Source organism: Parus major, chromosome 2 (genome assembly GCF_001522545.3).
Source record: "Parus major isolate Abel chromosome 2, Parus_major1.1, whole genome shotgun sequence".
In the NCBI taxonomy this organism is placed as follows: Eukaryota; Metazoa; Chordata; class Aves; order Passeriformes; family Paridae; genus Parus; species Parus major.
In genome coordinates, this window is record NC_031769.1 from 80,056,568 (window position 1) to 80,084,271 (window position 27,704).

Here is a 27,704-nt window from a genome sequence, read left to right on the forward strand (position 1 = left end):
TGATGTAGAAAGTTGATGTTAACTTTGTGTACTTTTGAACAGAGAACTGCTAACAAGTGTATATTCTTTCAAATTGAAGCCGGTGTAAAAAGCCATGCAGCTGGAATGCAGCCTTCTTACTTGCTGACCAAATAAATTGACCAAATAAATCCTTCCAGCTTCCAGGATTTTATTTTCTACAACTAAGTGAAAGTAGTTTTCTCAAAAAAAGTAATAATGAGAAAGAAATTCTTGCTGCAAACTCTCAGTAGTTTAGAGACATAACAAAGAAACTAAGATAATCCATATTCAAAAAATCTAGCAGGATCAAAAATATTTGAATAAATTTCCTGTCATACTGCCCATATTTTCATAATCTCCCCTTTTATAATCTCTCTGATGCAACTACAGTCCACAGCAGAAGCATAGGGGTAGCGAGGAAAAACAATTCTACACTCTTCTCCTCAGACAGACCTTCAAGCAAGCATAAAAACCTTTGATTGTATTGTTAAGCATGTGCAAGTATTTGAAAGCTGGCAGTCACACTGATAACTTCTAAATATCCAAGAGAACAGAAGAGACCTTTCCTTATAACTTCACCAAAAGAGCAAAGAAAAATGCTGAGTTAAGTGCACCTGCATCATGTGCGCACCTCCTCGAAGCATAGCCATAAAAATTATTTACATGTAAATCAGAACCAGGTAACTACTGACAAAAGGATACATGACAAACAATTAGAGTCACTGCTAGAAGAACATATCCAACTATAGTTGTAATCAGGCCTTCAAAATGAGATGCTTGTACCTAGAGCAAAGAGGAAAAAAGAGGAAAGCTTATGAGTCTCTTAGAATCTTAGTTACATAAAAAGGAGATCTAAATTCCAAACTTCAACTCTTCAAGAAGAATGCCAAGTTTCTCTAGTTTTTATATATTTTAATAATCTACTACTATTTCTGTATCTTCATCAAGAATATATGTTTACATTTACAACTACTTTCTTCAAACTCAAAACAACCTCAATATATGAAACAAAGAGTGTCACCTTACACTGTTTCATTCATCCCCTATTTCCCCTACTTATTATCATCCACTATGAAAATTAGTAGACAATTAAAAAATGTACACAAGGAACAAGAGGCTGTTAAAAAAACCCTGAAGACACAGTTTTTAAAAACAGTAAGAAACCTCACTTGAGATGTAAGTAATGGAGGAAGTGGAAAAGATTGGGACAACATTTTTAATCACAGATTCAAAAAGGTTGAAGGACTACTAAGAAGACATACTCCAGCTTACTTTTGCAACCACAAACAGAAGTGGAAAAATTTTTCAAAAATATCATGATTGAATAAACAGTGGTAGTTTCTTTTTAATTTTGAAATTATAACACAGTACTCACATATTCCTCAAAGCCCAGGCCAACAATGGAGAAGTGACCAATGTGGTATGGACAAAATGCTGTATAATGTAAAGCAGAAAGGAGAAAAAAAGGCCATGAAAGCTGCTAAATGAAGCCTTATTTGCAGGATGAATACTGTAACATGGTATTAGTCTACTTCTCATAAGTTTTACGAAAAAAAAGGACAAAAACTAATTTCTGTGCAAGTATTTGGAAGTGTTAGATTTATATAATTTTACAAACACTGAAAATCACGTCAGAATTTGCCCTTAAGGACTAAAACAACATACAACTACACAGAATAAGAGGATAGTCTTTTCCTTCTTACTTCATCTTGCGGTGTGCAAATTAATTCAGTTTCTCAGTGTTGTGTACTAAGCTGGTATCCCCATTCACTGAAAGACTCCAGTAGCCAGTTTAGAGCCTGGTGAGCTGGGACTTGCTTTAGCAAGGCTTCAGTTCTAGTACTTTAAGATTACTTAAAATAATGTGAAAAATGCAAGCCCTGCAGAAATTTGCAAAGAGAAAGGAGGGGGAGAAGGATGACACCCAGTGAAGGGATGAGAAGTGACTGAAAAGTCTTTTACTTTGAATTAATGTACTGAAAACTGTTAATTCCAGAGAACTCACTCCTGACAAGACTGATGTTTCAGGGGAAATGCATTAGAAAACACAGCACTTCCCCATTTTTAGAAACCTGCATATTTGCAACAAAATCAATTTTTTTAGTTATTTTATCTCACTCTGTTGTCTTCCAATCAAGTTACAAAGGACTACAGAATTCAACACTGATTTTTTTATAGGAGCAGAGGGCATCAGTATAAAGTAAAGGGGCTGTAGAAAAAGCAAACTTTTATTTTCACCTATATTGTCTTCACTACATCATGGTAGTCTACTCTGGGAGCTATTATAGACTAAACATTCCCTTAAATGAGGGATTTGTGGGAAATCCCTCATTTCTGTATGACCAACATACAAAAAAATCCCAACTTCAAAACCCAAAAATCAAACAAACAAAAAAAAAACCTACAGGAAAAGATTCAGCAGGACTCATATTACCCTAATCAATTACAAGAAAAGTTTTAATTTGTGTCTCTTTCAGGAAAATCAGCAGTTACTGGAAAGAGCAAACATGTAAAAGATAAAGGGAGGAACCAAGCTCTCCCTGCCTAGTAAGAACAAGAGAAAGAAAAGTGAAATCAAAAAGACCACACTCACAACTCCTAGAGATATTGGGCTAATGACTTAAAATTTGCATTTTTCACGTTTTATGAGAATATAGTGGAAAGTTTATCATGTTTTCTAATTAACTTTATTTAAAAGAGATTTTTTAATAGATTCCTTAAAAAGAAAGCACAAAGGAGTAAAAACTCCTCTGTGAGTACTAAGAACGAGCTATAAAAATATTAATTAAGTTGAAATTAATTTGTCCAAGGAGAATTTCTAGACCACTAATTAAGGTTAGAAATGCTTTCCTTCTGTTTTTTCTTTTATAAAGTACCTCCTCTGACATCAGAACTCACAAGTACTGTAATTAAAAATTACTAGGGATTTGGCAGCTGTAAATTAAGAAGCATTACTTAATAGGAAGGATACTAGAAATAGGCTTGAGAGGCATGCATTAAATTCCCAGACCTCCTGCTTGCTTAGGAAAGTCATTCTCTTCTCTCCTCTATTTGCGAGTTACCCACTTAGCAAAGCAGCTACTGAAAATATTTCTATATGACAACCTCATCAATCATTCTTATTACTCATTTATTATTGAATTTTAGTCCATGGTTTAGAAATTTCAAGGTTATTATCTACTTACTAAAAAAGCCTATGTATTATAGCAGTTTAAAAAAACCCTATTTATTTCTGATAACTACAGATTAAAATAGAATAATTATCAGAAAAATAACTCAAGTATTTTCCAAGTCTTATTTTAGAACAGTTACAGTTTCTTTTGAATTAAATATACAGCACAGTCATGTTTATTTTCTTTTGGTTTGCTGTTCTGTTTCAGTATCTAGATGCTCAAATCACTGATTCAGTATTGAGAGCTTTACTTTGTCTGTAAAGACTTATCTACATTACAACTTCAGTTTTTCAACCTCAAACCCTTCTGCCAAAAAAGACCACTCTAAAAACACCAAAACAACACAAAAAAATATTTTCTAAACTGATCATTCAGAGCAAGTGCAATTTTGTTGTATTTTTGTCTGGTATCTCTTAAAGTGTATACTATGCTTCACCTTGTCACTAAAATCCTACATTCTTGTACACCTCCCTCCCTTCCAATTTGAGCTCCAAGAATGGATTCTTAATGGAAAAATACTCTATCTAGTAAAAACTATAAGGCAAAAAAAAAGAAAATTTCTTAGCCATTCCTCAAAATATTCATTTCCTCACAAATTAAATTCCATGAGAGTCCTCCTTGAGTTTAACAATTAGAAATAAATATTATTTTCTATGCTTTTGATGCTGTTTGGGTTTTGCCCTTTTTTTTAATCTGTTCTCTCTATTCTTCACACATCTATTTGTAACTCTGTCACCTATTGTATTAGTGGCTAGTTTTCCGAGTACTTTTCCATGGCCTTTCCCTAACCAGAAAGACAAAACGAATTCCAGAGCTCCAAGCACCGGGAAGTACAAGGCCCCTATCCTATCTTGGTTCTTCCTGGAAACTAAGGCTGAGAACAACTCTTTGAGATACATTTCACAGACGAAGTACAGTTAATACTGAAGTGGGGGCTCCAGAGAAGGGGCTTGACATGGGGGGAATTGCATCACCACTCATCCTCCTAATTGGTGCTTTTTATCAATTATGCCAATTTCCTAAAACCTATAAAAATGTATGCACCCCAGTGGGGGTGGGCTTTTATGGACACCTTTCCATAAATACCTTTGAAGGTATTAAAATAAAGATCCCCTTTTACATTGCCTCCTTACTAAAATTACCTTGAGTTTCATTTCCAGGTTGGGAAAAAGGCAACACTTTGGTTAAGGCTCTGTTAGGTTTCCTATTTTAAGTCTATTCACTTAAATTGACAACACCAGAAAATAATAAATATTTGTGATTTATTTTGCCAGTTAATTTTTATTTCTACTTTCAGATGTCACTTCTTCATTTTTCTAGAACGGCCTTAAAACTGACCTGCACTATCACTTCACAATGAAGGATCATTTTAAAACCTAAGAGAAAATGATACTTACCAAAGACAAGTATGAATAGCGTATTTAAAGACACCACCCAAAAGACATGTTCCTGTAAGGAGCATGGAGGAAAGAGGAATGAAGATGACAAGCAAACAGCACATAAATGTCAGTTTTTTAAATAAGTGACTTGATTTTCGTATCTCAATTTCTTTCAACCGTCTGTTATCACCAGAACTTGCACATTTCATATTAAGAGTGGTGGTATGAGGACAAATAGAACGTATTTGAATGAGAACAGTATTTTAATTAATTATAATAAAGAGCAAAACGTAAGATTAGAACAGATATGTATTTTCAGTGTGCACTTTTTAAAAGGTCTAGTTTTCATTTACAGTGGAGTGATTCAAAGTTATCTACATCTTTTAAGAAATTCCACTTTTATGCTACACCCCCCCACTATAATTTGTGAAATTCCTAAAAAACCCAGTTTGCTTGAACATAACATTATATGAAACTCTTTTTAAAGCAATATATATATTATATGAAAATAAGGACTCCAAATACAATTATGTATCTTAAAAAATACAGGCACTTAAAATAATCCTTCCGTAGAAATTCTTGAAAAGCAGGACTGCACTTACTAAGAAAACCAGAGATCCATCAAGTCCAAGCATCTGTGAAGATAAGAAAGTTATTTTTATTTATCAGAAAAACTAAGGAACTTGAATCTAAAATAAGCCTCTTTTGTATTGACTTTTATTGTCTAGTAACGTCAAATGCTTTTTTTGTGGCTCACCCAACAGTATCAGGACATAAATTTTTACAGATAAAAAGAGAAACTAAATTCTCATTCAACACAGTAAACTCAGGTTTTCAAAGGCAGTGATATACATGTGGAATATCTGAATACACGTGTATCTATATGCGTCAAACCAAGCATATATTCAATTAATTTATAAGCCATTTCTCTTCAAGACTTTGAAGTTTTTGACAAAGATTTTGTATTTACAAAATATTGTAGTGACTGAATGGCTATTTAGGTACATGTTTAATCACCCCAATATTTAAATACAAGAGCAAATCTTTGTTTCATCCTACTTGCAAAATATCAGTTTATGCTGTGCTGAGAAAAGTTAGTGTTATATCCTTGATGTATAAAAGCAACTACTACAGGATAATTTGATACACTGTATGTTATTTTGAACAGAATTGTTTTACAGCTAGGGAAGATGGGAAACAAATACTTCATCACCCAGCACAGCTGTTACAGGAAACATCCACAGAGCAGCCAAAAATAAAGCATCTATTAAAAAAAAAAAAATAAAAAAATCTCCTTTCCCCACACTTTGAGTTTATCTTACTATTTCAATCCAGACACTCCTACTTCACAATTACCGCTGTAAAGTTCCATGTTCAAGACTCTTTTGTACGAGGACTTTGCACTAAGTTCCAAGATATAAGAGTTACATATATTTTACAAATCAAACCAAGGTGCAAAAATGTTTGAAAATTCAGAAAACTTGCATAGTATTTTTACAGGATGACATAATGAAAGAGCCTACCCCAATTTTGATACTAAATGTAAACTATGTATCTATTGCCTATGTCAGCACATAACATTGAAAGTGGTTCTAAGTGTATGCTGAAACTGACTTCTATATTCATGAAGAGACAACAAAATATCATCGGTTAGGAATATATCAGCACTTTCTAGTAAATAAATTGTGTTCAGAAATACAACACTTTCATCCTGGAAAAAAAAAACCAGAATGGTTCAGGAACCTGAACTTTTGTATGTCATTTCTCATTGAATATCTTTCAAAACACACTAAGAAGCTTTCAGTAGATACAAAACAAATATCAAGATGTGCCACTCATGAGGAGAAAAGTATTTCTGCTACCCTGCAACTGAGGCAACAACTATAGCACAGCCTAGTAATGATGCTGGTAAATAACATGAAGTTGCTGCACCCTACCTTCAGGCACATTTTGCTGCATATGGTGAGCTTTGAACTCAGATGTTGGCTACTTCTAGACTAGCTACAAAAACCTAATTCTTGGGCCTCTACACTACTCCATGATTACAGTGTACATGCATGTCATGCTCTAGTTATGGAAGATCCATAAACAATACAGAAACCATGTTACATTAAAATGCTCCATTATTTTTAGAGAAACACATTTGATTTTTGCAAAGAAACCTAAACTTCCATTTCTCTTTTCCTTTGTCTAATGCTTTCCCGAATACAAAAATTAAGCATTAAACTATATCTAATGCAACATATGTGCACTCGTAATTTGGCCCAGTGTCCTCAAAGCAAGCTGCAAGTCAGTTCTACACCTCACTAAGTGGAAGACTTCAGAAAAGACTACAAAAACATGTTTTAAACTGCTACTATACTTTATACGTATAAGACACTACTAGACTTAAAATCAAAGAAATACTTTCTTTGATGGTTAAGATGAAACATAACAAAATTTTGTTTATAATGTAACAACTTTTCTAGGTCACTAAAGGCTCTTACAAAAGAATAATTTTCAAATCTGTCCCAAACACATTTTAACACAGCAATACTACTCATTTCAAGTATGAGGCTGAATAATTAAATTCAAGAAAATGATTCTTACTCACTCGCTCCCAAGTAAGCTCTTCTGCTGCTCGATCCCATTCCAAAGCATTCCAGTTCATGTCATCTGAGGAGACAATGGCCATTTTTTCAGCTGTTAGATCGCTCAAAAGATGTAACCACTCTATGCTATGTTCTAAATGAACAAAAAGACTTGAGTGCATAATATTCATCAATAGCCAACAGCTTTTCAGCAAGCAGATGCTTCAGCACTCAAAATGCAGGAAATTTGCAAAGCCAAGATAAATAAGCTGAAGTGGGAATTAACACAGCTTCCTTCAATTACAACAGTTCTATATTTAATTAATTTATACTTAATAAGAACTAGAACATTAACGTTGTGAGTCACCTGTTACCTTGTGCTCCATTGTTCGCATCTGCTGCATCTTCTGCTACAGCATCCTCTTCATCTTCATTATCTTCCTCCTCTTCATCTACTTGTTCCTCTTGAATTTCAGGGTTCTCACCTACAACTACATTCTCAGCAGCTGGGTTAGCAGGTTGATCAAGCACAGCATTTTCAACACCTCCATTTACAGCAGCCTGAGCCTACAAAAACAGAATTTAGTACCTGGTTAAATTGATCAAGCTCTTTTCATGCTTTTATCCTGTGTGTATATATACATATACATACATACATATATACACACACACACACACACATATACATATACATATATATATATATACACATATATATATATGAAACTCAACTGTATTAAAGAAAATCAATAAAATACTTTCTAGGTAAGAATTACTTTTGGGACTGCTAAACCTTTAAAAACAGGAAAAGAAACATTCAGATAATTTTACAAAGTAGCTGAGATAGGAAAGGACCTCTAGAGATCATTTAGCCAGCCCAACTACTCAGAGCAGGGTCAACTATGGCAGGGTTAGTGCAGAAACTTTACAACCTCTCTGAGCAACCTGTCCCAGTAGGTGATCACAGTAGAAGTGCTAAAAAAAACCAAACAAACCCAACACAAACAAAATGCAATTTTTTTTTTATTAATCTAAATGGAATTTTCTTGCATTTTAATTTAAGCCTACTGTCTATGGTCCTGTCACTCAATGCCAGCAAGACAGCTCTGGCTCTGCCTTCTTTATAGCCCTCCATCAGGTATTTATACAGACTGATAATGTTCACCCTGAGCATTTGCATTTTCAAACTAAACAATTCCAACTCTCTTAGCCTCTCATCATGTCAGATGTTTGAGTGCTTTAATAATTTCTGTCGGCTCTTCACTGCACTCACTCCAGTCTGTCCATGCCTCTTTTGTACTGGAGGACCCTAAAACCGGATACAGCACTCCAGATGTGGTCTCACCAGTGCTTAATAGAGGGGAACTCTGTCATGGAAACTATCATTACATTAGAAAGATAATAATTCAAGGCCAATCTAACTCAGTCATCAAGATGAGAATCTCTGTCTTTTAAAAACTGACATTTACTAAAAAGGAAATAATATTTTTAATTATTTCTTCCCTATGCATGGATTGCTTATATTATCTCTTCTCCCACTCAAAAGGCTCCTGAAAGCACTGAAGGAGTACATATATGTGTGTTGGGAGTGGGAGGACAGAGGAGCTTCAACTTCAGTGGTGTCAACCAAAACTTTCAATTGCTTTGAGAGCAGTGAATTGTTGCCTCACGAAGAGCATACTTATGAAAAAGACAAAATAAAAGCAAGCTGCATCTTCATTGACTATGCCTGAGAATTCAGCTTTATGTGCATAAAATTATCTTAAAATATGGTAAAGATACAGAGATAATCTATGCAATGCTACACAATAAACAACTTCAAAAACTGAACAGTAGTGTCACCAAGTTTATATAGGAACAAATGTTCAACTTCTGCTAACAAATAAAGACACCCTGAAGTAAAATAACATTACTGTTGTGCTCTGATAAAGTACTTATTCCCAAAACCACATTTTCAAAATTAATTGTGAACTAATGAGCAGTAAGTTCTACCTCATTTTGTTGACCAACACCATTGAGTGGCTGTTGTTGATTTTGTTCCAACCACTGTGGTGCTCCTCCATGGACAATCTGTTCACGTAACCATACAAGGCTGATAAATGCACACAGAGTGCATGTCACCACAAAACAGCCCTGCAAACAGTCAGCCAGTAAGTTCTCCCTGGGAAAAAAAACAAAACAAAACAAAAAAACCCAAACAATATTATGCTGGTAAGACTACAGTAGTTTAGAAAAAACAATCTTCCAGAACAGCAGAGGAAACACAATAGTCACTGCATAAATGGTTTGATATAGTAACAGGTTTATTTAAATGGCCAAATGCAAAATATCCAATCCACCTAAGCATTTTATCTGCTGAGCTACCTGAACAAGAAGAATGGAACTGTAGGGTTTCCCTTCAACTGCTCCACATTTCAGGTAGCATTTTACCGCAGATATTATCTCTGTAACTTAAAAATCTTAATTAATCAGGTCATATATAATTGTATAGCAGCAGCAAAGCAAAGTTCAGCCAGCCAACCTAGAGTTTCATGCAATTCAAGAGGTATCTAAAAGCATCTTAAGCAATTCTTATCCCTAATTTCAGGTACCTCCTTGGAAAACTGTAATATGTTCTTAAAAACATGTAAGAAACATGGCACCATAGGACTCTGCCATCTCCAAAGAAGCTTCTATCTGGTCCCCCTTGAAGCTGCACACCTGTGCTTGCACAGCACACTGAATACCATAGGGACATGAAATCCAGAAAGAAAAGATGACACAAGAGGCTACTGTAATTGACTCTGCCAAGGGAACAGATGTCAAAACAGTTTCACACACCATTAAAATCTGACAAATACTTCATTCCCCTATTTTCTCTGTAATAGACATGAGGTGCCTTAGGTTCAGTTGCTTCAGATTCTTCCCCAAAAAATAAAAATAGAATCCACACTACAGAGATTACAGGAAATATACTGCTATTAAACAGAAACAAGCATCCCTCTCCAATAATGAAAATTAGTTAAATGCAACTTGACCTAATTTCTCAAATCAAATAGCCCAGTTGAGATGGCTTAGCTGAACCACAGAGAAAATTCATTACATATTTGTTTGATGTACAGGTGATTATAGTTAAACTCAGTTTCAGTTTCTCACGTTCAAGATAATGAGAAAGTAAAAGGCAGCTTGAAAATCTGTTGTTTGGTATTTACTGATTCTTTAGGCAAAACTGATTTTAAAAGGACAAAGAAAGACAATGTGCAATAGCAGATGGTGATTGAAGCATTAAAAATACAAGTATCAGCTAGAAGGAAATCTGATAAAAAAAATAATCCCTCTCATATAAGAGACTCAGAATTAATAAAATTAAATTCAAAATATAAAAATGCAACAAAGAAAACAGAAAATTACATTATTAGTGACACACTTCTTAATATTCTACTGTGTATCTGATTTAAACCATAGGAAATGAGTTTTTTTTCATTCTTAAGTGTAATTTTGCAGCTTAAGTTTTTTTTACATCAAATACAAATTTTCATAATTCATTTTACAGAGCCTGCTTTGTAAAGTCGGTTTTCCAGCTCCAAAGATACTGAATAATGGAACTCCAAAATGAAATTATTTCTATTGTAATGGTGTTGTCCATACATCTGGCTGTGCAAAGGTAAAAGGGCAGTTACTAATTAAGATGGTAGAAGATAAGTGTAACTGGATGAAAAAGACACTAAGTTCCAAAGTTTCTTTTTTCAGGGTAATCTGACTAAAACTGGTTTTTGCATCAATCTGCTGAAGTACTTACGTGGACAGAATATCTAATGGCAGTGTCAGTAGTGAGCTCACAGAGCCAGTAAACAAGCACTTGTAGATACGACCTGCATGAATAAACAGAAGCTTGATATAAATTAAATTTTAGCTATAGCTTCACTTGGAAAGGACCCCAGGTACCCTCTTTTCACCTGGTGTCCAATGAAATTTATGACATGGAAGAAAATCTCAACTTTCAGTGCATGAACAGAACTCAAGACCATATACAACCAAGTGGAAAAAAAGCTGTATTTTAGCTGCACATCTTAAAAAGCACACATTCAAAGTGTAAGAACTGCCATACTAGATTAGACCAAAGATTCATCTAGACCTGTGTCCAGCACTGGTCACAGTAATGGATGCCTAAGGAAGAATATGGAAGCAGGTTAAAGATACTTGCAGTGATACTTCTTCAGTACATTCTCATACACTTCACTTCCGATACCAAAGTATCTCACATCTAATTAATCCTTGATAGAATTTTTCTCCCTTTAATTTGCTCAATCATATTTTGAATGTGTACAAACTTCTGGTGTTAGGGTATAATGTGCAAAGGATCATCACCATTTTATCATCTCTTTTAAGTAGCTCTTTTATAGATTAATAGTTGATGCTAGTAAATGTTAGCTTTTTACCATGACTTGTATTTAAAAAGCAGGCCATCAATGTATATGGTCTACTTCAGAAAATTAGGTGAGAATATTGAGCTATTCTCAAACTAAACCTGTGCCAGCTACAAATGGAAACACAGAACATACTGAGAAACTGTCTGGGGAGATGCATTTTTCTTGCTCTTTTGTTCAAGAAGTGTAGTAGTTTGTAAAGATGCACTTCCAATTATTTCCTTGACTGAACACTATACCCCTTCTGCCTTTCTCCATTTTCTGTGTATTCTTAGCTTGTTGAAACATCCATAGCTCATTTTCTATCTCTATTTGGAAATTAAATTTCAAACTGGATACTAGAGTAATTTAAATGCGTGCTCTCTTTTCCACTGAATTCCTTTGCTACTTACATGATTTTGAGATTTAAGAGTTTTACAAATCTACTTGTCCATGAATGTAAATGAATTTTACTTTTCACATTAAAAAAAACCTTGCACTTTCATTTATAGATGGTTAACAAAAACAGAACAACATTTCTATCCTAATATTAATAAATGGCATAAAATAAAACCTTCCATGCAGATTTTAAAGATCATTGAGGCATTTTACTGAAATAAGACAATTAAAAGCTCTTTCATGCATTTTCTCCTATGTCTTAACACCTCTCTGAATTGCACTACTGGTTTAAGAGTCAAACAGGTAGAATTTCTGGGTCAAAATAAATGAAAAAGCATCTTTGAAATTTTTTTTTAATAAACAATAATGGTCTCACAAAACTTTGTTGCAGGAAGCGGCACATTTCCCTGTGTATATAAGTATTATGTACAGAAATTAATACTTACATGCAGTAAGAGGTACTACTCCCAACCATGCAAAGGCCACAAGTGTATAATGAAACCAGTATCGTATTGCTGTGCCAATACTCGTAACCAGTCCAGCAAAGATGTCTTGGATTGGAAGCCGTGAAGGCATATCTGGGGAATAAACTGTAGAAAAGAGTGCTTTAAATAAGCATTTATGTAAAAGTCCTGCCAACTACAAACTGTTTGTATCTGACAAAAGTTACTATAAGAATAAGTATATTTTATATTCTCAAAAATTACTCCAAACAAACAAAAGAAGAAAAAAATCACATAACACATTTGTTTCATTGTGTACTGAGTGGAATGGGAAAGTTAATAAGCTCCATGCCAGTTTTTGACCTAAGAGAAGTTTTTAAAATAGCTTTATTTGTAAACTGTAAATTCCAATTATCTAGAAATAAACTCAAGAAAAAGCAGATTCTAAAATCAGTATCACTCTCATTCAACACTACCTCAAGGATTCCTCTGTTATTTATAAACCTAGTTCATGGAAAGGGTACAAGGAACAAGAGCAATTGCCAATTTTGCACACTATCCATTTGTTTGTGCTAGGTAATTTAGATTCTACTTGCTATCCAAGAGCACAGACCAAAAAAAAAAAAAAAAAAAAAAACCCAGCAAAATAAAAACAGCACAGGGAGGAAAATTGAAGAGAACTCATTAAATATCCACAGACATTGAAATTTACACACAATGACTGACTTTCAACAGATATCTGTTTCATATCATGTAGGATTCCTTCTAAGGGTGCTCCTATTACAGAGCACAATTCAAATCTCTCATACTGCACAGATATTTTCATAATACTATATCTTCTTGACTTTTGAAATTCAACACCTGTATGTTGCATAAGCCCATCCCTACCCAAAAGCCAAGAAAAAAAGTGATGAAGTCTACTTTTGCAAACAATTAGAAAACATCTAGCAATTTCATTACATAGTTTCTACACACTTAAATGGATACCTCGAAGTAGTAATGCACAGTATCAATATCAGATTTGAATAAAGAAGATAAATTATATTCGGGAGTTGCACAAAGACATTGCTGCCTGGAGGTTTGCTATGCTGGAAATATCTGTGCTTGAAGACTTTAACATTACGGACTATCTTTTAAAACTTTACATACTTCGAACTCCATAAGGAAACTCAATTTTTGAAAGAACAAGTAGAAAGAAGTTTTAATTTCCTTTCGAGCAATCCTTTAAGAGTCTAACAAATACTGCTTTATGCTATCTACTTGCAGCCCCTTCACCTGCATTCCAAATCATCCTTTTACCCTTTTACTAGTCATAGAGAGGAAGCCTCTGCAGGAGAAAGAAATTTTCTCTCCACTATTTCCCCCAGATTATGAATTGCAAAGGTAACTCAAGAACACAGACAAACAGTATCAACATCCCAAAGTGGTCAAAAAATGGAGAGAGACTGGTGAATTTCAGCAATATGTGGATTATAACTGACACAAAGTAACAACAAAATAGTACTCAGACAAGTAGTAACTGGTTGGAAATTTCAAAGCTTGCAATTTACTAGGTATCTGACAAGGAACAGGAATTAATGAAAGCACTAAAAGTATAACACTAGGGAACTGTAGCTGTGAGAACATAGAGCAGTAAATTGAAAGCAGGACACAAACTTATTTTGACACGATCTTACAATTTACTTGTTACAGAAACAGATTTAGTACACAATTTGGAACCATAGAAAATGCCAGCCGAAGTCTAACTAATGATCTGAGCTCACACTGAACAAACATTCTGGAAAATTTCTGCCACAGGAGACAAAAAACCTGTCAAGGGTGCAAAAGAGTATCTATTTAGAGTATGTATGTTAAATATTTATGGTACCATTCAGACAATTCAGTAGATACTCTGAGAACATTCTTGTTTTCAAAAAAATACATTTTGATCAACACTGCAACAAGGACTACACAGAAAACATTAACTTTGTATTAATTATTTATTTGTTAGAGACCAGTTGTTAAACTGAAAAAGTTTGAATTTTTTTTTAAAAAAAATTAAAAATGCATCTTCCAGGAATTATACACACAAGGAACTGCAAGAAAGAATATACATTCTACCTCAAAGCAGAAAGTGCTTATAAAAGTTAGGATTTTTGCATGCTCACTTTTTTAGAGGCTTTAGTGTTTGAATAGAGCTTTTTCAAATAAAAGCACAATGTAGGTAGTATTCAGAAGACAAGCTGTAGCCCACAGATTTTAACAAATTAGTGATTTTTGATGATTTCACAAGCTGAGGGTGGGAAGAAAGCTGTTTTTCCTGTGTACTGTCCTGTGCACACCTCAAAATATGTACAGCTTTTTCCACTGGAAGCTTTATACCATGATGATAAGGTAAAATCCTTCTATGTCCCACAACATTTAGGTGCATGAAATGCAGGAATTCCTAGCATGACAGGAACCCCTGGTGTGCAAGCACCCTGCACCACAGAAGCTTGCTGACAGTGATTCTCATAGCTTACCTCCCCACCTGTGTCGGTCATCCAGTGCCATTTTCTGTCCACACTGGACCTCCCATTATCCACTCCCCACTACTTAGCGACCTGAGACCTTGACCCCTGCCACCACAGCATCCATCCTCCACATTTGCTTCTGCACATGCATCCTTCTCACCACACCTCCATCCCTTACTTTCCATCCCAGTAATCTTTCCTAACACAGTTTGAGAAACCAAATTCCTGCATTGTTTACCACAGTTCCTCCAAATAAATATCTTTCTACTAGAGACCAATTGAAACAATAGCTTGTCTTTTTTTCTATTACAGCAAAAAACTCAAACAGACTTTGGCTGAGTTTTTCATAGGTTTAGCTCAACTTCTTTGAGCTGTACAGGTTATGGAAAAGCCACTAGAAAGTTTTTTGGATACTTAGGTCACACCTACACTACCAGTGTAACTGCTAATTTAGTTGTGAATTCTAAAATTGAGTGGGTTTTTTTTGTTTGGTTGTTTTCAGGAGGTGGGGTTTTGTTCTACCTTCCCCTCCCTTCCTGTAAGCTTAACTTTTCCAGGAACACAATCATTAATTTTACCTCTCCAAAACAGACAATATAACAAAAGTATGCTCTTACACAAATAAGGCAGGAAAACCACAAGGGAACCTTTAGAAGCTGCCATTTAGCCTGTAACACAGAATCATCATATTTGTAACCCTCTTACCCAGGGATTTTTTATTTACTACTAGATTTGCAAGCCATTTATATGCCACCTCAGCCATCGTCATGCACTGATCATGAAATAAGACTGGGTAACTCATAAGTAAAAAACATATATTTGATAGCGCCTGGGTGAAATTGAATTGTTTGGTAAAACAGGGCTTGTGAGTTATTCTTTAGGTTAGACTAGATCATCTTTAAAAGATGCTTCCAACCCAAACCATTCTATGTTTCTGTGTTTTATACCCTTCAAACACATGCAGACTTTGGTTCAGACCACCAAGGTAAAAGAAGAAAAACTCCACTCCTTCTCAGGCAAGCACAGCTCTAACAAATACAGGAAATAACATTCATATAAATCTCAGCTGTGTGTACACTCTACACTAAAACTGGCAGAAGACACACTGAATTCTGTGCCAGCATGTAGTATTTTATTCCAGAAGTTTATTTTTTCAAATTAGATGTTCTAGAAATGCTGAAGCTATGGACTGTTGTGTTAAAAGTTTAAACAGGTAAATAAATCAGTTTAATACATCTTTCAATAATGTAATATCTAAATTATATGATAAGGAACACTCTACTCATATAGCTTCCTTTAGTTTTACAGTCTGTTTTAACTAAGCTTGTGACATTGTATGAACCACATACCAGAAATGAAGCTGCACAGGAAGCACAAAAATGAACCCATCCCAATCCTCAGACAAAGATCAGCCTAGTCTGCTTCTATATTTGTGTTTTTGACAGTATTTTTGTTAACATTACCTCCTACAGAACAGAGAATTTTTGATAACTGCATTTTCTTGGGAAATACAGCCTCACTTTCTTTAATGTGTCAGTGCTTATGAATGTTTAGTATAACATCAATAGAAGCACACCCTTGCACACGACAAAAGAAAGCGCATGTGTGGGGAGGAAAAGAATACAGAGTAGGTACTCTTTAAAAACTCAGGAAGAAAACTCACAAGTTAAAAGTTAACAAGTACCTTGACAATGAAAAAATGTCAAAAACTACCTTTTTTAATAGTTGTATTAATTCTTAACTTGTAGAAATGCAGAAGAGGAATTAATTTTAAAATACAAAATTTTTGAAATCAAGTAATTTACCTACATGACTAAACACATTTAGAGAATTATGCTATTATTAAAAAAAAATTTGTTCCTTTGTACTCCTGCCAAAATACTAGCTGAATCTTCTCCTTTTTCCTTCCTTCAAAACAATAACTAAACTAGCACTTCAGGTGCTAAAAAAATCCACAAATGTTACAGTACTTAGAGAATAAATGCACTAGAAATAGTTTATGAATACTCCACACACAAGAAGTTACACTAGCAAGTTAGCATTTTTGACAGAATGACAGCAACAGCCTGAGCAAGCAAACCAAGCTAAACAAGAGAGAGTTGCTGGTATTGCTGCACTAATATTCTATTACACTATTAGTGCTTGTCTGCTGGAGCACAGATATTAATTACATGCATGTGTTTATTTGACTACATTTCATGGTGAATCAACTTATCTGAAAGTGTGTTACACCTGGCATGGTTACAGGCCAGATCCAACTTGGGATTGCTTGGGATGACTGATATATATATACCTAAGACCCTTTTATTTTCTGCCTTATCATTCTCTCTCCAGCAATGGTGACTCCTTCCCTGCTCCCACAAGCAGATCCAGTTTCCAGACTGGACAGCCACACTATCTTCCAAAGAAAGAGTGATAAGAGAAAATAAGAAAACTAACTGCATAAGTATTGGGTGTGAAGGAAACAATGAAACAAGACCCAATGGGTAGGAAGGGCAGGAGGAATCTGTGCAGGGTACCCAACATACTAACCACTGTGTGAAGCCGGGTCGAAAAAGCACACTGCAATGTGGGAAGCCAAGAAGAAAACCTTATCAGCTGAGTCTGCTCAGTTAGGGGAGTGACAAGTGTGTAGCAGAGGATAAAGCAGATCTTTATTAGAGGCAGAATGTGGAGGATACACTCTACAGCATGAGGAACAAAGTGGTTCCTTATTACAAATTTCAAAGCTTCTATGAAAAATGAGCCATATTAACTCAACTAAGTTTTCTCTCCTGTCCATAACCTGCAAGTACATTACAAGCTGTACTGGCAACAGCAGTGTCAGTAAAGAATTAACTTCTGCAGGAACACCTCTGTTAATAAAGACAGTAACTAAGCTTCCTCTAATCAATAGTAACACGCATTTGAAGTGTATTTAGCTTAGAGAATGACTCATCATCTTTTCCTAGATCCCAATGCTACAAACTTTTTTGATTCCCTTTTTTCTTTTCACACAAACCTAAAAAGTCTTCTTCCTTAACAACTAAAAAATCACTGAAATACCAAGATTATGAAAATATTATGAAAAGAACCAAATTATTCATTATTTAAGCAATTAAGTGTGCAACAACATGCATAAAAAATGCAATTGAAACAAGAATATAGAAGTTACGCCGTAAGTTTGGATCTACAACACTGAAGGAAAAAATAATCACCTCATAGATACTATGTGAGAGAAATTCTGAAAAAAAATAGGAGCAAGTAAAGCATACTTACTTGGTGTGAAAGCAAATCTGTGCTTACATAATTCACAGTATTCTTTTCTGCTGTGTTTAAGCCACTGAACTAAGCTGCAATAAAAAGTGATCACATTAACACATGCTATACATCTCTCAGCCCTATCCCTCCATTAAGGAAAACACACCAATTCTGTGCTTTCACACTTATATCAGGATATTTGTACTATCAAGCAGGACTTATATTAGCATGTTTATTAAGTCCACTTAGGCCATCAAGTAAGCTTCAAACAGTAGAAAAAGTTGTGACATATGTCACAGTGTTGGTAAAGAACATTTTTGACTATGTTATTGATCAAAGCAGATATCCTGGCATGGACATCCACCAGGGACACCAGTTCTTATAAATACTTCAAGATATGACATATAGATGCACACAGCTAAGATTTAGAACAGCTGTATTTGTGAAAGAAGGACTATTAAAATACTATCAGAAATGACCATATAGACCAGAAATACAGTTTTTACTTTAGCACTTCGTGATCAAACATACCTAAAAATGACTAAAAAGCACTAGGGTTTCTTTTTTTTTTTTTTTCCTGTGAGGTTTGATGTTCTTTCTATTCACATCTATAAGTGGGCAAAAAAAGCCCCAAACACATTGATTTTTCTACTCAGTTTTCATAAAGCTGACATACAATCAGAACTACAGTTCCAAACACAAATAATTGTCAGTGCCTTGTTTCCATACATAAGTACTAAATTTTTCTTGAATTGTAATGAATTATCATGTAAGAAACATCAAAATTCCTAATACATTTCTACTGAAAATTGGATCTTTTTCACTAGTTAACCTGAAGACTTAAAGTATTTTTAGAAACATGTTTATATATTTTCATTAGGTAAAAAAAATTAAGAAACACACAGACAGCACTCACCATTCCTGATGAATAAATTTAATACTTCCAGTACACACACATGGGTGATAGAGGGGTTTCTCAGGAGTTCCTTCCGACCGACACACTCTGCATATATCTGCTAACAAGGACAAAAATCTTATTACACTACTGCTTAAAGAACTCAGATTTTCAAGACAAATTACTCAATTACATTCTAGAAACTTTACCATGTAACAAAATGAAGCCAGAATAAATTGAAAGAAGAAGAAAGACAGATTTCATCTGATAGAAGACGGAGACTGGGAGATCATCAGAAAGAGCAAGAAGAACATTATCTGTCCGATCACATTACATAAACTCAAAACACATCTCAAAAAATTTTAGGATTTCTAGGAAACAGATACCGTAAAACTACAGGAGAATATGTCTTCTACCTAAAGAGTTATCACTAAAACAACATACAAACTGTTAAAGATAATTTTCTTGAAAGTGGATACTTTGAAATAGAAAAATTCCATCTGAGTTTGGTAAAAGTTAAACAGAGGCTGAACATAAGAGATTTAATTATGTCCTTAAGCAATTTGCTATTCTTGAACCTAACACAGATGTGCTCTTGATGAAAGGGAAAAATCCAAAATAACAAACAGACATAGAAATTTTGCAATTTGCTACCCTGTTTGGACATAGCCTACTGTACAACATGAAAAGACACTTTTTCTATTTCTTATTTCATAAGTTCATTAATATTCCCATAGGTTCCGCACCTTCTTTATTCCCTATTTTTGACATTTTCTTGCAACTAGAGGTTTCAAGAGGTTTTGTGGATAAAGAAGGGAGCATAAACCTATCCCTCTAAAGAAGACATGTCTATTTTAAATACCATTCAGTTAGCCAGAGCTCTAAACACACAATTAAATAGAAATAAAAATCAAGTTTTATCTGTCTGACAGATGCATGGTATCTTCCCTTGACTCTTCCTTTTACTTCTATTAAGGAAATGAACATAAAATATCCATTTTTATAGAATATGTAAGTTTTGTTAATTATTTCTCTATCAACCTCTATCCAGCAAACATACCAGAGTGGAACACATGCCTATCAGATATCTTTGTCAAAGAAATACCAACTGATGTGAGACTACTGCAAATATGCAATTTCAAGTCTGAATCATCTATATTTGTTCTTGGCCAAAATCTTCAAAAGTTAATGCTTTTTGACAAAAACTTCCAAAAGGCACCAAAGATTGATTTTTTTTTCTATAAAGAAATTTATAGAAAAAACTTTAAAGAAAGGTCGCATTATGAACATATCCGTAGTTTAACAGAGTATTACAACAGCTTAACACATCAAGCGTAAGAATTCAGATTATTCAATTCAAACAATTTCCTATCTATGTAAGTGTTGTTTGAGTGAATTCATTCAGGCAGCATGAAAACCTATATGTAACAGAAACAGGTTCAATATCTCATCAGTGATGCTACAAAGACATAAAGAGCACTTCCATCACTGACATGTTGAACAGCGATGATTTGCAGTATTGCTGCAAACATCAGGAGTCCCTGGTTCCTCTGCTGACAAGAATGACCAGAACTGTTACTTCTCTTAACAAACGATTCTTTTATCCCAGAGATCACTTCCAGATGACTGCACAGGACAGGTCTCTCCAACTAGCAGGCAGCCCCTACCCACTCGCTGTGGCATGCCCACCTCCTCCCTCATACTTTCCAACAGAGCTGTTTCACTACAGCAGGTTGACAACTTTGTAGGCTGGATCAGCCTCACAAAGGCTCAGACAAGCATGAGACAGCACATAAAACTACTGCTTTAAGGATACTCTGGCACCAATGAAAGCAAGCTAAAAGCACACTGTTCCCTGAAAGATGCCCACTGCTCTTTGAATCTGCTCATTTAATGGTGTGTTGACTCCCACAGCAAACTGCTCACTTATTGTCAAAACTTTCGGGAAAAAGCAATTTGCATTACTGTGGGCAAAAGAATTCTTTACTTGAGAAAAAAGTGCCTGATAGTTTATTAAAATAAACCTAAATTTTATTTTTTCAAAGCCATGATAACTTCTAGATATTTCAACTTGTTTTATAAATCCAAATAAACATATTATGAGTGTAATTGTTTGGACTGTTAACCAACCGATAACTTCAAATCGGTAAGCACTGCTGAGAGTCAATATGTCAAGCTATGCACTTTATGACCCACAGCCATGGTCAAGGGTAATTCCACCATGCAAGAGTCACTGTTTTTCTATGTACACATACACTTTGCATTCTGTTCTCCATGCATGTGTTTTGGAAAAAATGACCTTGAATAATAAGTTCTTTCCTGTTCCCCCAGAGAATGATTCACTGCCTATTATTTCTCCAACTGAATTCAACACTGGAATATAAAAAAATTAAGATTACGTTATTTAGCAACAAAGTGATTTATCTAGAAAGAACCAGAATTACCTCTCTTCAGCAAAACCAGGTATCTGGTCCATTTGAGTGCTGCAGAGAAGCAACTTTCACATTCATTCTGAGGTGAAGCAGCTTCCACTTAGGTCTGACCATGACACCAAACTGCCTCTCTTATTGAGGCTCTCACCATGCAGTTCAGTTTTCTAGCTCCACAATACAGTTCAGTCATGCACAAAGCCCATCAGAACCACAATAGACATAATACTGTTACTGGACAATCACCATTTCAGAAAGTCCATATGACACTTAGTAGCAGAAGTTCAAGCACACAATAATAACATATTTCCTCTTCCTCGAGGCACTAACACAGTCTTTGCTCCTGTTCCTACTGGTGTTCAGAGCTTTCTAACCTTGAGAAGTCTCTTCAGTATTCTGGCAAGCCCCTTGAAGTTATAATAGTACATCTGAGGTTTGAAACTGTAGAAGAAGTTGTAACATTCTAGTGGTATTTATGGAAAGTGAGTATATAGACTGGTTACGTTCATGCTACCACTGGGAACTTTTGAGGACAACATTGGTAAGGCCACACTATAATATCTAAGGCTGCATATATATGTGCCTTTCTGTGTTTTTATATATAAAACCAGAAAAGTCCAAATTTCAAGTGTGGACTTTAACACAAAGGTTTAGTTAAAGAAGATGATGCCTTAAAGACGTACCTAAAACCTTTCTCTTCTTTGTCTTAATGATCTTTCTGTTCACCTACTTAAGTCAGGTATGAACAAAGTCTACCACTGGTAACACCCTGTAACTAATTATCAACTATGCTGTTTGAATTAAATCCACCGAGATGGATTTACCAGCTGGAGTGGTGTAGGATCAGGAGGTCATTTCAGAGTATCCACTTCACAGTTTGCAAAAAATCCCGTTTGTTCTGGGCAACCAGAGAACAAGCGATCAAAGTTTCAGTTTGTTGTTGATTTCATCTGTGTAAGTGACTTGGTATACAGAGCTGCACCAAGCAATTTTAAGTGTCAGATTTAAGAAAGAGTAATATTTTGATCAACCATCAATGATCATGGGTATGAAAGATGTCTACAGCACAACCCAAAGGACACTACTATAACAGTGCTGTCTTATTTCATCCAGTGGCTCATGTTATTCCAGCACTTTTTTTTTTTCAATCCAATCAAGTGACACCTGATAAAAAGTTACATTCAAAATTATGCCAAAGTAACAAAAGCCAAGATGGAAAATGCTTTCCTTGGAACTGCCTTGCTACTGCAATATGTATTTCCACTCAATGTTTGAGATGGCAAAGCTCAAATACTGCAAGAAACATAGCACAACAAACATCCTTTACTTACTTTGGTTTATGCTACAATATGAAGTGCTGTTCTATGAAAATTCTCCAGTACCTGCTTGAACTACATAGTTCCTCTCCCTCTCTGGGGACATCCAAAACCCACCTGGACACATTCCTATGTCGCCCACTCTAGCTGACCCTGGCTGGGCAGGGGAGTTGGAGTAGATGAACTCCAGAGGACCCTTCCAACTTAACAATTCTGTGATTTTGTGATTATCTAAGCGTAACGAAAGTGCTGACAAAATATATCCATGTTTGATCTCAAATAAAGCAATATCCTTAAAAATGAATACTACACATAAAACCCCTCTCATGACTATGATATCTTTGACATCTTTTTTTTTTTTAAGTTAGATAAGTGACTATGTATTAGTCTGTTGCAAAAGAGACGGAGAAACATGTCAACTCCCGCATATCTGAATTTTTCAAACAGACTGCCCAGCACACGCAACAAAGTCAGTATTGTCAAAGGAGCAGCTATTACTATTCAGCCAAACGCGGAAATTTATGACTCCCTGGGCTACACGGCCGGCCGGGTCCGACAGGGTCGACCGGCCAGGAGTGAGCTCGGGTAAGTGCCCTCCTCGCCGCTTCTCCCGCTGCTCCAGCGTGCGCAATCCACCTGTTGCTTTCCGCCCCGGATTCTCATTTCACCCCCGGACTCCCAGTTCCCCAGGCAAAGCCGCGGCCAGCGGAAAGTTCCGGCAGGCCCAGTGCTCAGGTACGGCCCATCCCAGCCCCGCTCCAGGTGTTGCCGGCACCGCCCCCCCTTCCCCCCCTCCCCCGTCCGTGGTTATGTAAGGGGAACTCGCGCGCGCCGCCTCACACACTGCCCCCCTCGGCCTGGCCCGGCCTGGCCTGGCCCCCGCGGCACGGCAGGCACGGCACGGTGCGAGGAGGCGCGGGGCCCGGGCACCTGCAACCCCGGTGCGAGAAGCCACTCGGGGTGTCACTAGCCCCCGGCCCGCCCAGGGGGTCCAGTGACACCCCCCGCGTCCCCCCCCCTCCCCGAGGCTGCCCCGGCAGAGCCCTCGCACGGTGACTGGCGGTGGCGGCGGTGACGGGGCGAGCGCTGTACCTTCCTCGGCGGTCTCCATCTTGCCGGGCTGACGCAGCGCCGGCCGGGCGGGTGGTGTGACCGCAGGGGGCGGGGCCGCGTGCCAAGCGGACGGACCGGCCGCGCCGCCGAGCCCGCGGCCATAGAGCGCCGCGCGGGCACGGAGCGCCGCTCTCCCGCCGCGAGCGCCGCCTGCCGGGCACGTGGGCAAGGAGGCCCCGGAGGGGCCCGGGACGGGGCAGGGCGGGCACTGCTGCGGGACTGCCCCACTCTCGGCTAACACAGAATCAATTGGCTTGGAAAAGACCTGCGAGGTCATCGGGTCCGACCTGTGAACGAACACCTCCATGACAACTAGACCATGGCACTGAGTGCCACATACAGCTTTTCCTTAAACACCTCCAGGAACGGTGACTCCACCACCTACCCGGGCAGCCCATTCCAATGCCCAATCACTCTTCCTGTGAAGAAATTCCTCATAATGACCAATCTGAACCTTCCCTGCTGCATCTTGCGACTATATCTTCTCTCCTTCACTGTTTGTCTGGGAAGATGCCGACCATGTCAACCTCCTTCCATGTGGTTGCACAGAATGATAATTCTGAGCCACCTTTCCTCCAGGCTAAATAACCCTGGCTGCTCCACCCACTCCTCAGGGGACTGGTGTTACAGATCTTTCACTGGTTTCACTGTTTCTCTCCAGACACTTTCCTGCACCTCAGTATCCTCCCTGAATTGAGGGGCCCTGTATCGTGACAGTTGTAGGTGGGTAGACAAAGATCCACGACTCGTGCTCCAGGTGTTCATGAGACAAAACAGCCTTGTTATTCAGAGCTCAAATACTCAATTCAAATTTCCTGGGCTAGACAGCCATTGGCTGATACTTCTCTCCCTGCCCAGCGTCCTGGCCAGTGGTGTGCAGTGGTTCAGACATGAATTAGGCTAGCTAGATTAAATTTGTGTTATGGCTAGATTTACTTTGTCCAGTCCAGACCAGCTGCACTGCGACACTACTGCAACAGGGCCCAGAGCTGGACACAGCACTAGAGGAGTGACCCCATCAATGTCGAGTACAGAGGGACAATCACTGCCCTGATCCTTTTGGCCACACTATTCCTGATCCAAGCCCGGTGGCCTTCTTGGCCACCTGGACAGATGCACGGCTCATGTTCAGCCAGCTGTTGACCAACATCCCCATGACCTTTTCCTCCGGTCCGCTTTCCAGACACTCTTCCCCCAGCCTTTAGTGCTGCCTGGGGTTATTGTGACCGAAGCTCAGGACCCGGCACTTGCCCCTACAGCTCTGCCCGGCCCGGCCCTGCCGCTCGGGTGGGAGCGGGCGGGCTCATCCGTGCCGAGAGCAGCAGTCGGGCCGGGGAAGACCACGGGAATCGGACAAAATGTAGCCAAAATCTGTTCTAAGTTCTTCTCCAAACCGGAGAGAAACGCTGCATTCCTACGTGAAATTGAGCAGATTTTGAGAGAGTCAGTGTTCCCGGGATCAGGGATGTGTGGAAACAGCCGTCCTTCCTTAGTATCAAGCGGTTACCTGGGCAGTTCGTCAAATCTCACCGTGCCTTCCTGAGCTGGGGCATTCCAACAGAGCGAATAAACCGCTTGGTAAAGCACAAAATTCTCTCAGCTTAATAATTTATGTTTCCATGTCTGTCTGTCCTACATAGCAGTGCACATTAAAACTTTGTACTTGCACTGAGAGATGTCGCTCGGGCTCTGCTGAGTTGGCAGGAATATTGTTAAGGAAGAAAACAATTTAATTTTAATCAGGGTAAAGAGGAATTCCATCCTGATGAAATGTATGCGTGCACTTAGCGTTCCATTGTGGCAGCTATTTCAACCCCTCTAGTTGATTGTCATAGCAACCCTGAGCTCTCTTTACCGTTTGACCCTTTGTGTCCAGCCAATCATTAAATCCTTTGCATTCAGCCTTCGGGCTTCGTGTCAGCAGCAGAGTGGTTGGTTGTTCAAGTCTGAATTTAGAGTGCAGAGGCAGCACATGCCTAATTTGCAGTTTTATAATTCTATTTGCCTAAACTATAACCACATTAGTTCCTTCAAAATTACATTTTTCAAGCTGGTGTAGTGTATGATACTGGCCTGTGTACGCAAAACAATTGAAAAAGTGAAGGCTTCATATAGTTCTCCAGTAGCTGAATAAGTACAGTAAAGTCCTGCAGTAAAATACTCTTGGGCTAGACTACCATACTCAGCTCTTCTGTGTCCTTCTGCTCTGAAAGACAAGGTGGGAAAATTCCTACTTATAATTTAAAAGATAAAAAGGCTGTTTATTTTAAAAATAAACTCATTTTTGAGCCTCACTTTGCTCCAGTGTCACCAAGTTATCTTGGATTATTAAAAATCTGCCACCATAGCACTGAGAATGTGAGAAATGCTGTAATACTAATTTTGTCAGAGCAAGGAAAAATCAATGGAAAAAAATAGGAGAAAAAGCCAAGAAAATGAGAATTTCAATTTCCAGGCCTTTTCCTAATTCCCACTCTTTATTTCCCAAGCATGTAACCATTATTCATTACGTCATTGTTACTCTGCTGTGATATATGTAAATTAAATGTCAATAAAAGTCTCTAAATTATAATTCGCATTAAAGACCATGGCAAGATTAATGTATATAATTCTCCAATTTCAGTCTCTCATGGGAGGCTTCTTTAAATTCAATTAAAGCTTTTGAAAGGAGTCGCTTTATATTGCCAGTGAATAATTTCATTCCTGTACATATCAGTCTGTTCAGCCATTTAAGTTACCTAACAAACATTACATGTGTACCATCTTCTCAGCATTTAGAGAGAATTTATCCCAAAATGTTGTTCATATATAGTGTTTCAGTATGGGCTATGCAATTGCTTACCAGTAAATGTGAGTTGGAGGCAGACCATTATAATTTAAACAATAAAAAAAAAATACCTATAGTATGTTATTGTAAGTTAAATTAAATTAAACATCTCTAAGCCTCCTTGGTGTTTTTGGTGAACATGTTATTAATGTCTATTTAGTAATATGTCGGTGTATTTTGCCTAAGAAATATCCATGGCTCAAGTGGCTTTTAATTTTTGATAAAGAAAGACATTAGAAGGTTATTGTTAGTTTTGACTCTCAACAAGGTCAAGCATTACTGCCAGCAGGCGCTGAACAAATATGCTGAAAAAAAAAGTATCTGTTCCATATAAGTTATTATCTAGATAATATAGGAAATATGGTAATTGTACAGGTGTAAACTGAAGATGGTAATAGATATAACCCTAAATGACAGAAGGTTGTGGCAAAAGGAAAGACATATTTATAAGTGTAGATAGAAACAGTAGAAAAAAGGACAAGGTTCTTTTCAATACAGTCTTGTTTGGGTTTTACATTACTTAAACATTTAGATAATGCATTTTTATTCAAGAGTTATATTAAGAGAATATAAAATAATAATTGCAAAATGAAAATTATCCAGCATTTGTACTGTGACATTTTCATCTTCCCTAAAATTTTTAAATGGCTTCATAAAAATGACTCTCATACATTTTTAGTTATTTTGAAAGTTCTGAGCGTTGAAAAAACCAAACAGCAAAAACTATTGCTTCTCAATTTTTCTGTAGATTAACATTTCAAAGTGCATTTGTTTTCTTAACTAGTTGTTTTGGAGTTTTTTTTTCAGTGCTATCCTAGTTTTTTCCCCTCAGCTTCTCACCTGACTCTCAGCACAAAATTGGTTCAGTTAGTTACGAACAGCAAGTTGCAAAAATGTGGAAAACATAGTGGATTATCTTAAGTAAATCCAAGTGGATGTCAGCTTATCTTGACAAACCAAACAGTATTTGGAGTGAACATGTATCTAGTTCCTAAATAATGCATCACCACTAGGAAGGCCCAGAGCTTCCATGGCAGGAGAAA

The 27,704-nt window shown here is 37.0% G+C and overlaps 1 protein-coding gene across 6 annotated transcripts in view; it reads right to left on the reverse strand.

The window, feature by feature from the left end:
* The window catches only part of MARCHF6 (membrane associated ring-CH-type finger 6), a 45,149-nt gene extending 21,236 nt beyond the window's left edge, over positions 1-23,913 (reverse strand). The window contains exons 1-12 of one of the 6 annotated variants that reach the window (XM_015614857.3): positions 23,814-23,912; positions 18,998-19,094; positions 18,100-18,173; positions 12,353-12,496; positions 10,901-10,973; positions 9,115-9,283; positions 7,497-7,689; positions 7,146-7,207; positions 5,155-5,187; positions 4,571-4,622; positions 1,376-1,434; positions 703-783 (exon numbers count right to left, since the gene is read on the reverse strand). In XM_015614857.3, the coding sequence (XP_015470343.1) occupies positions 703-783; positions 1,376-1,434; positions 4,571-4,622; positions 5,155-5,187; positions 7,146-7,207; positions 7,497-7,689; positions 9,115-9,283; positions 10,901-10,973; positions 12,353-12,496; positions 18,100-18,173; positions 18,998-19,094; positions 23,814-23,832 (1,056 nt within the window). In that variant the 5' untranslated portion in view covers positions 23,833-23,912. Of the gene's footprint in view, positions 1-702; positions 784-1,375; positions 1,435-4,570; positions 4,623-5,154; positions 5,188-7,145; positions 7,208-7,496; positions 7,690-9,114; positions 9,284-10,900; positions 10,974-12,352; positions 12,497-18,099; positions 18,174-18,997; positions 19,098-23,813 lie in introns of all 6 variants that reach the window. The other 5 variants (XM_015653642.3, XM_033512150.1, XM_033512149.1 and 2 more) reach the window with 5 other exon arrangements.
* Between the last annotated feature and the right edge of the window lie 3,791 nt (positions 23,914-27,704).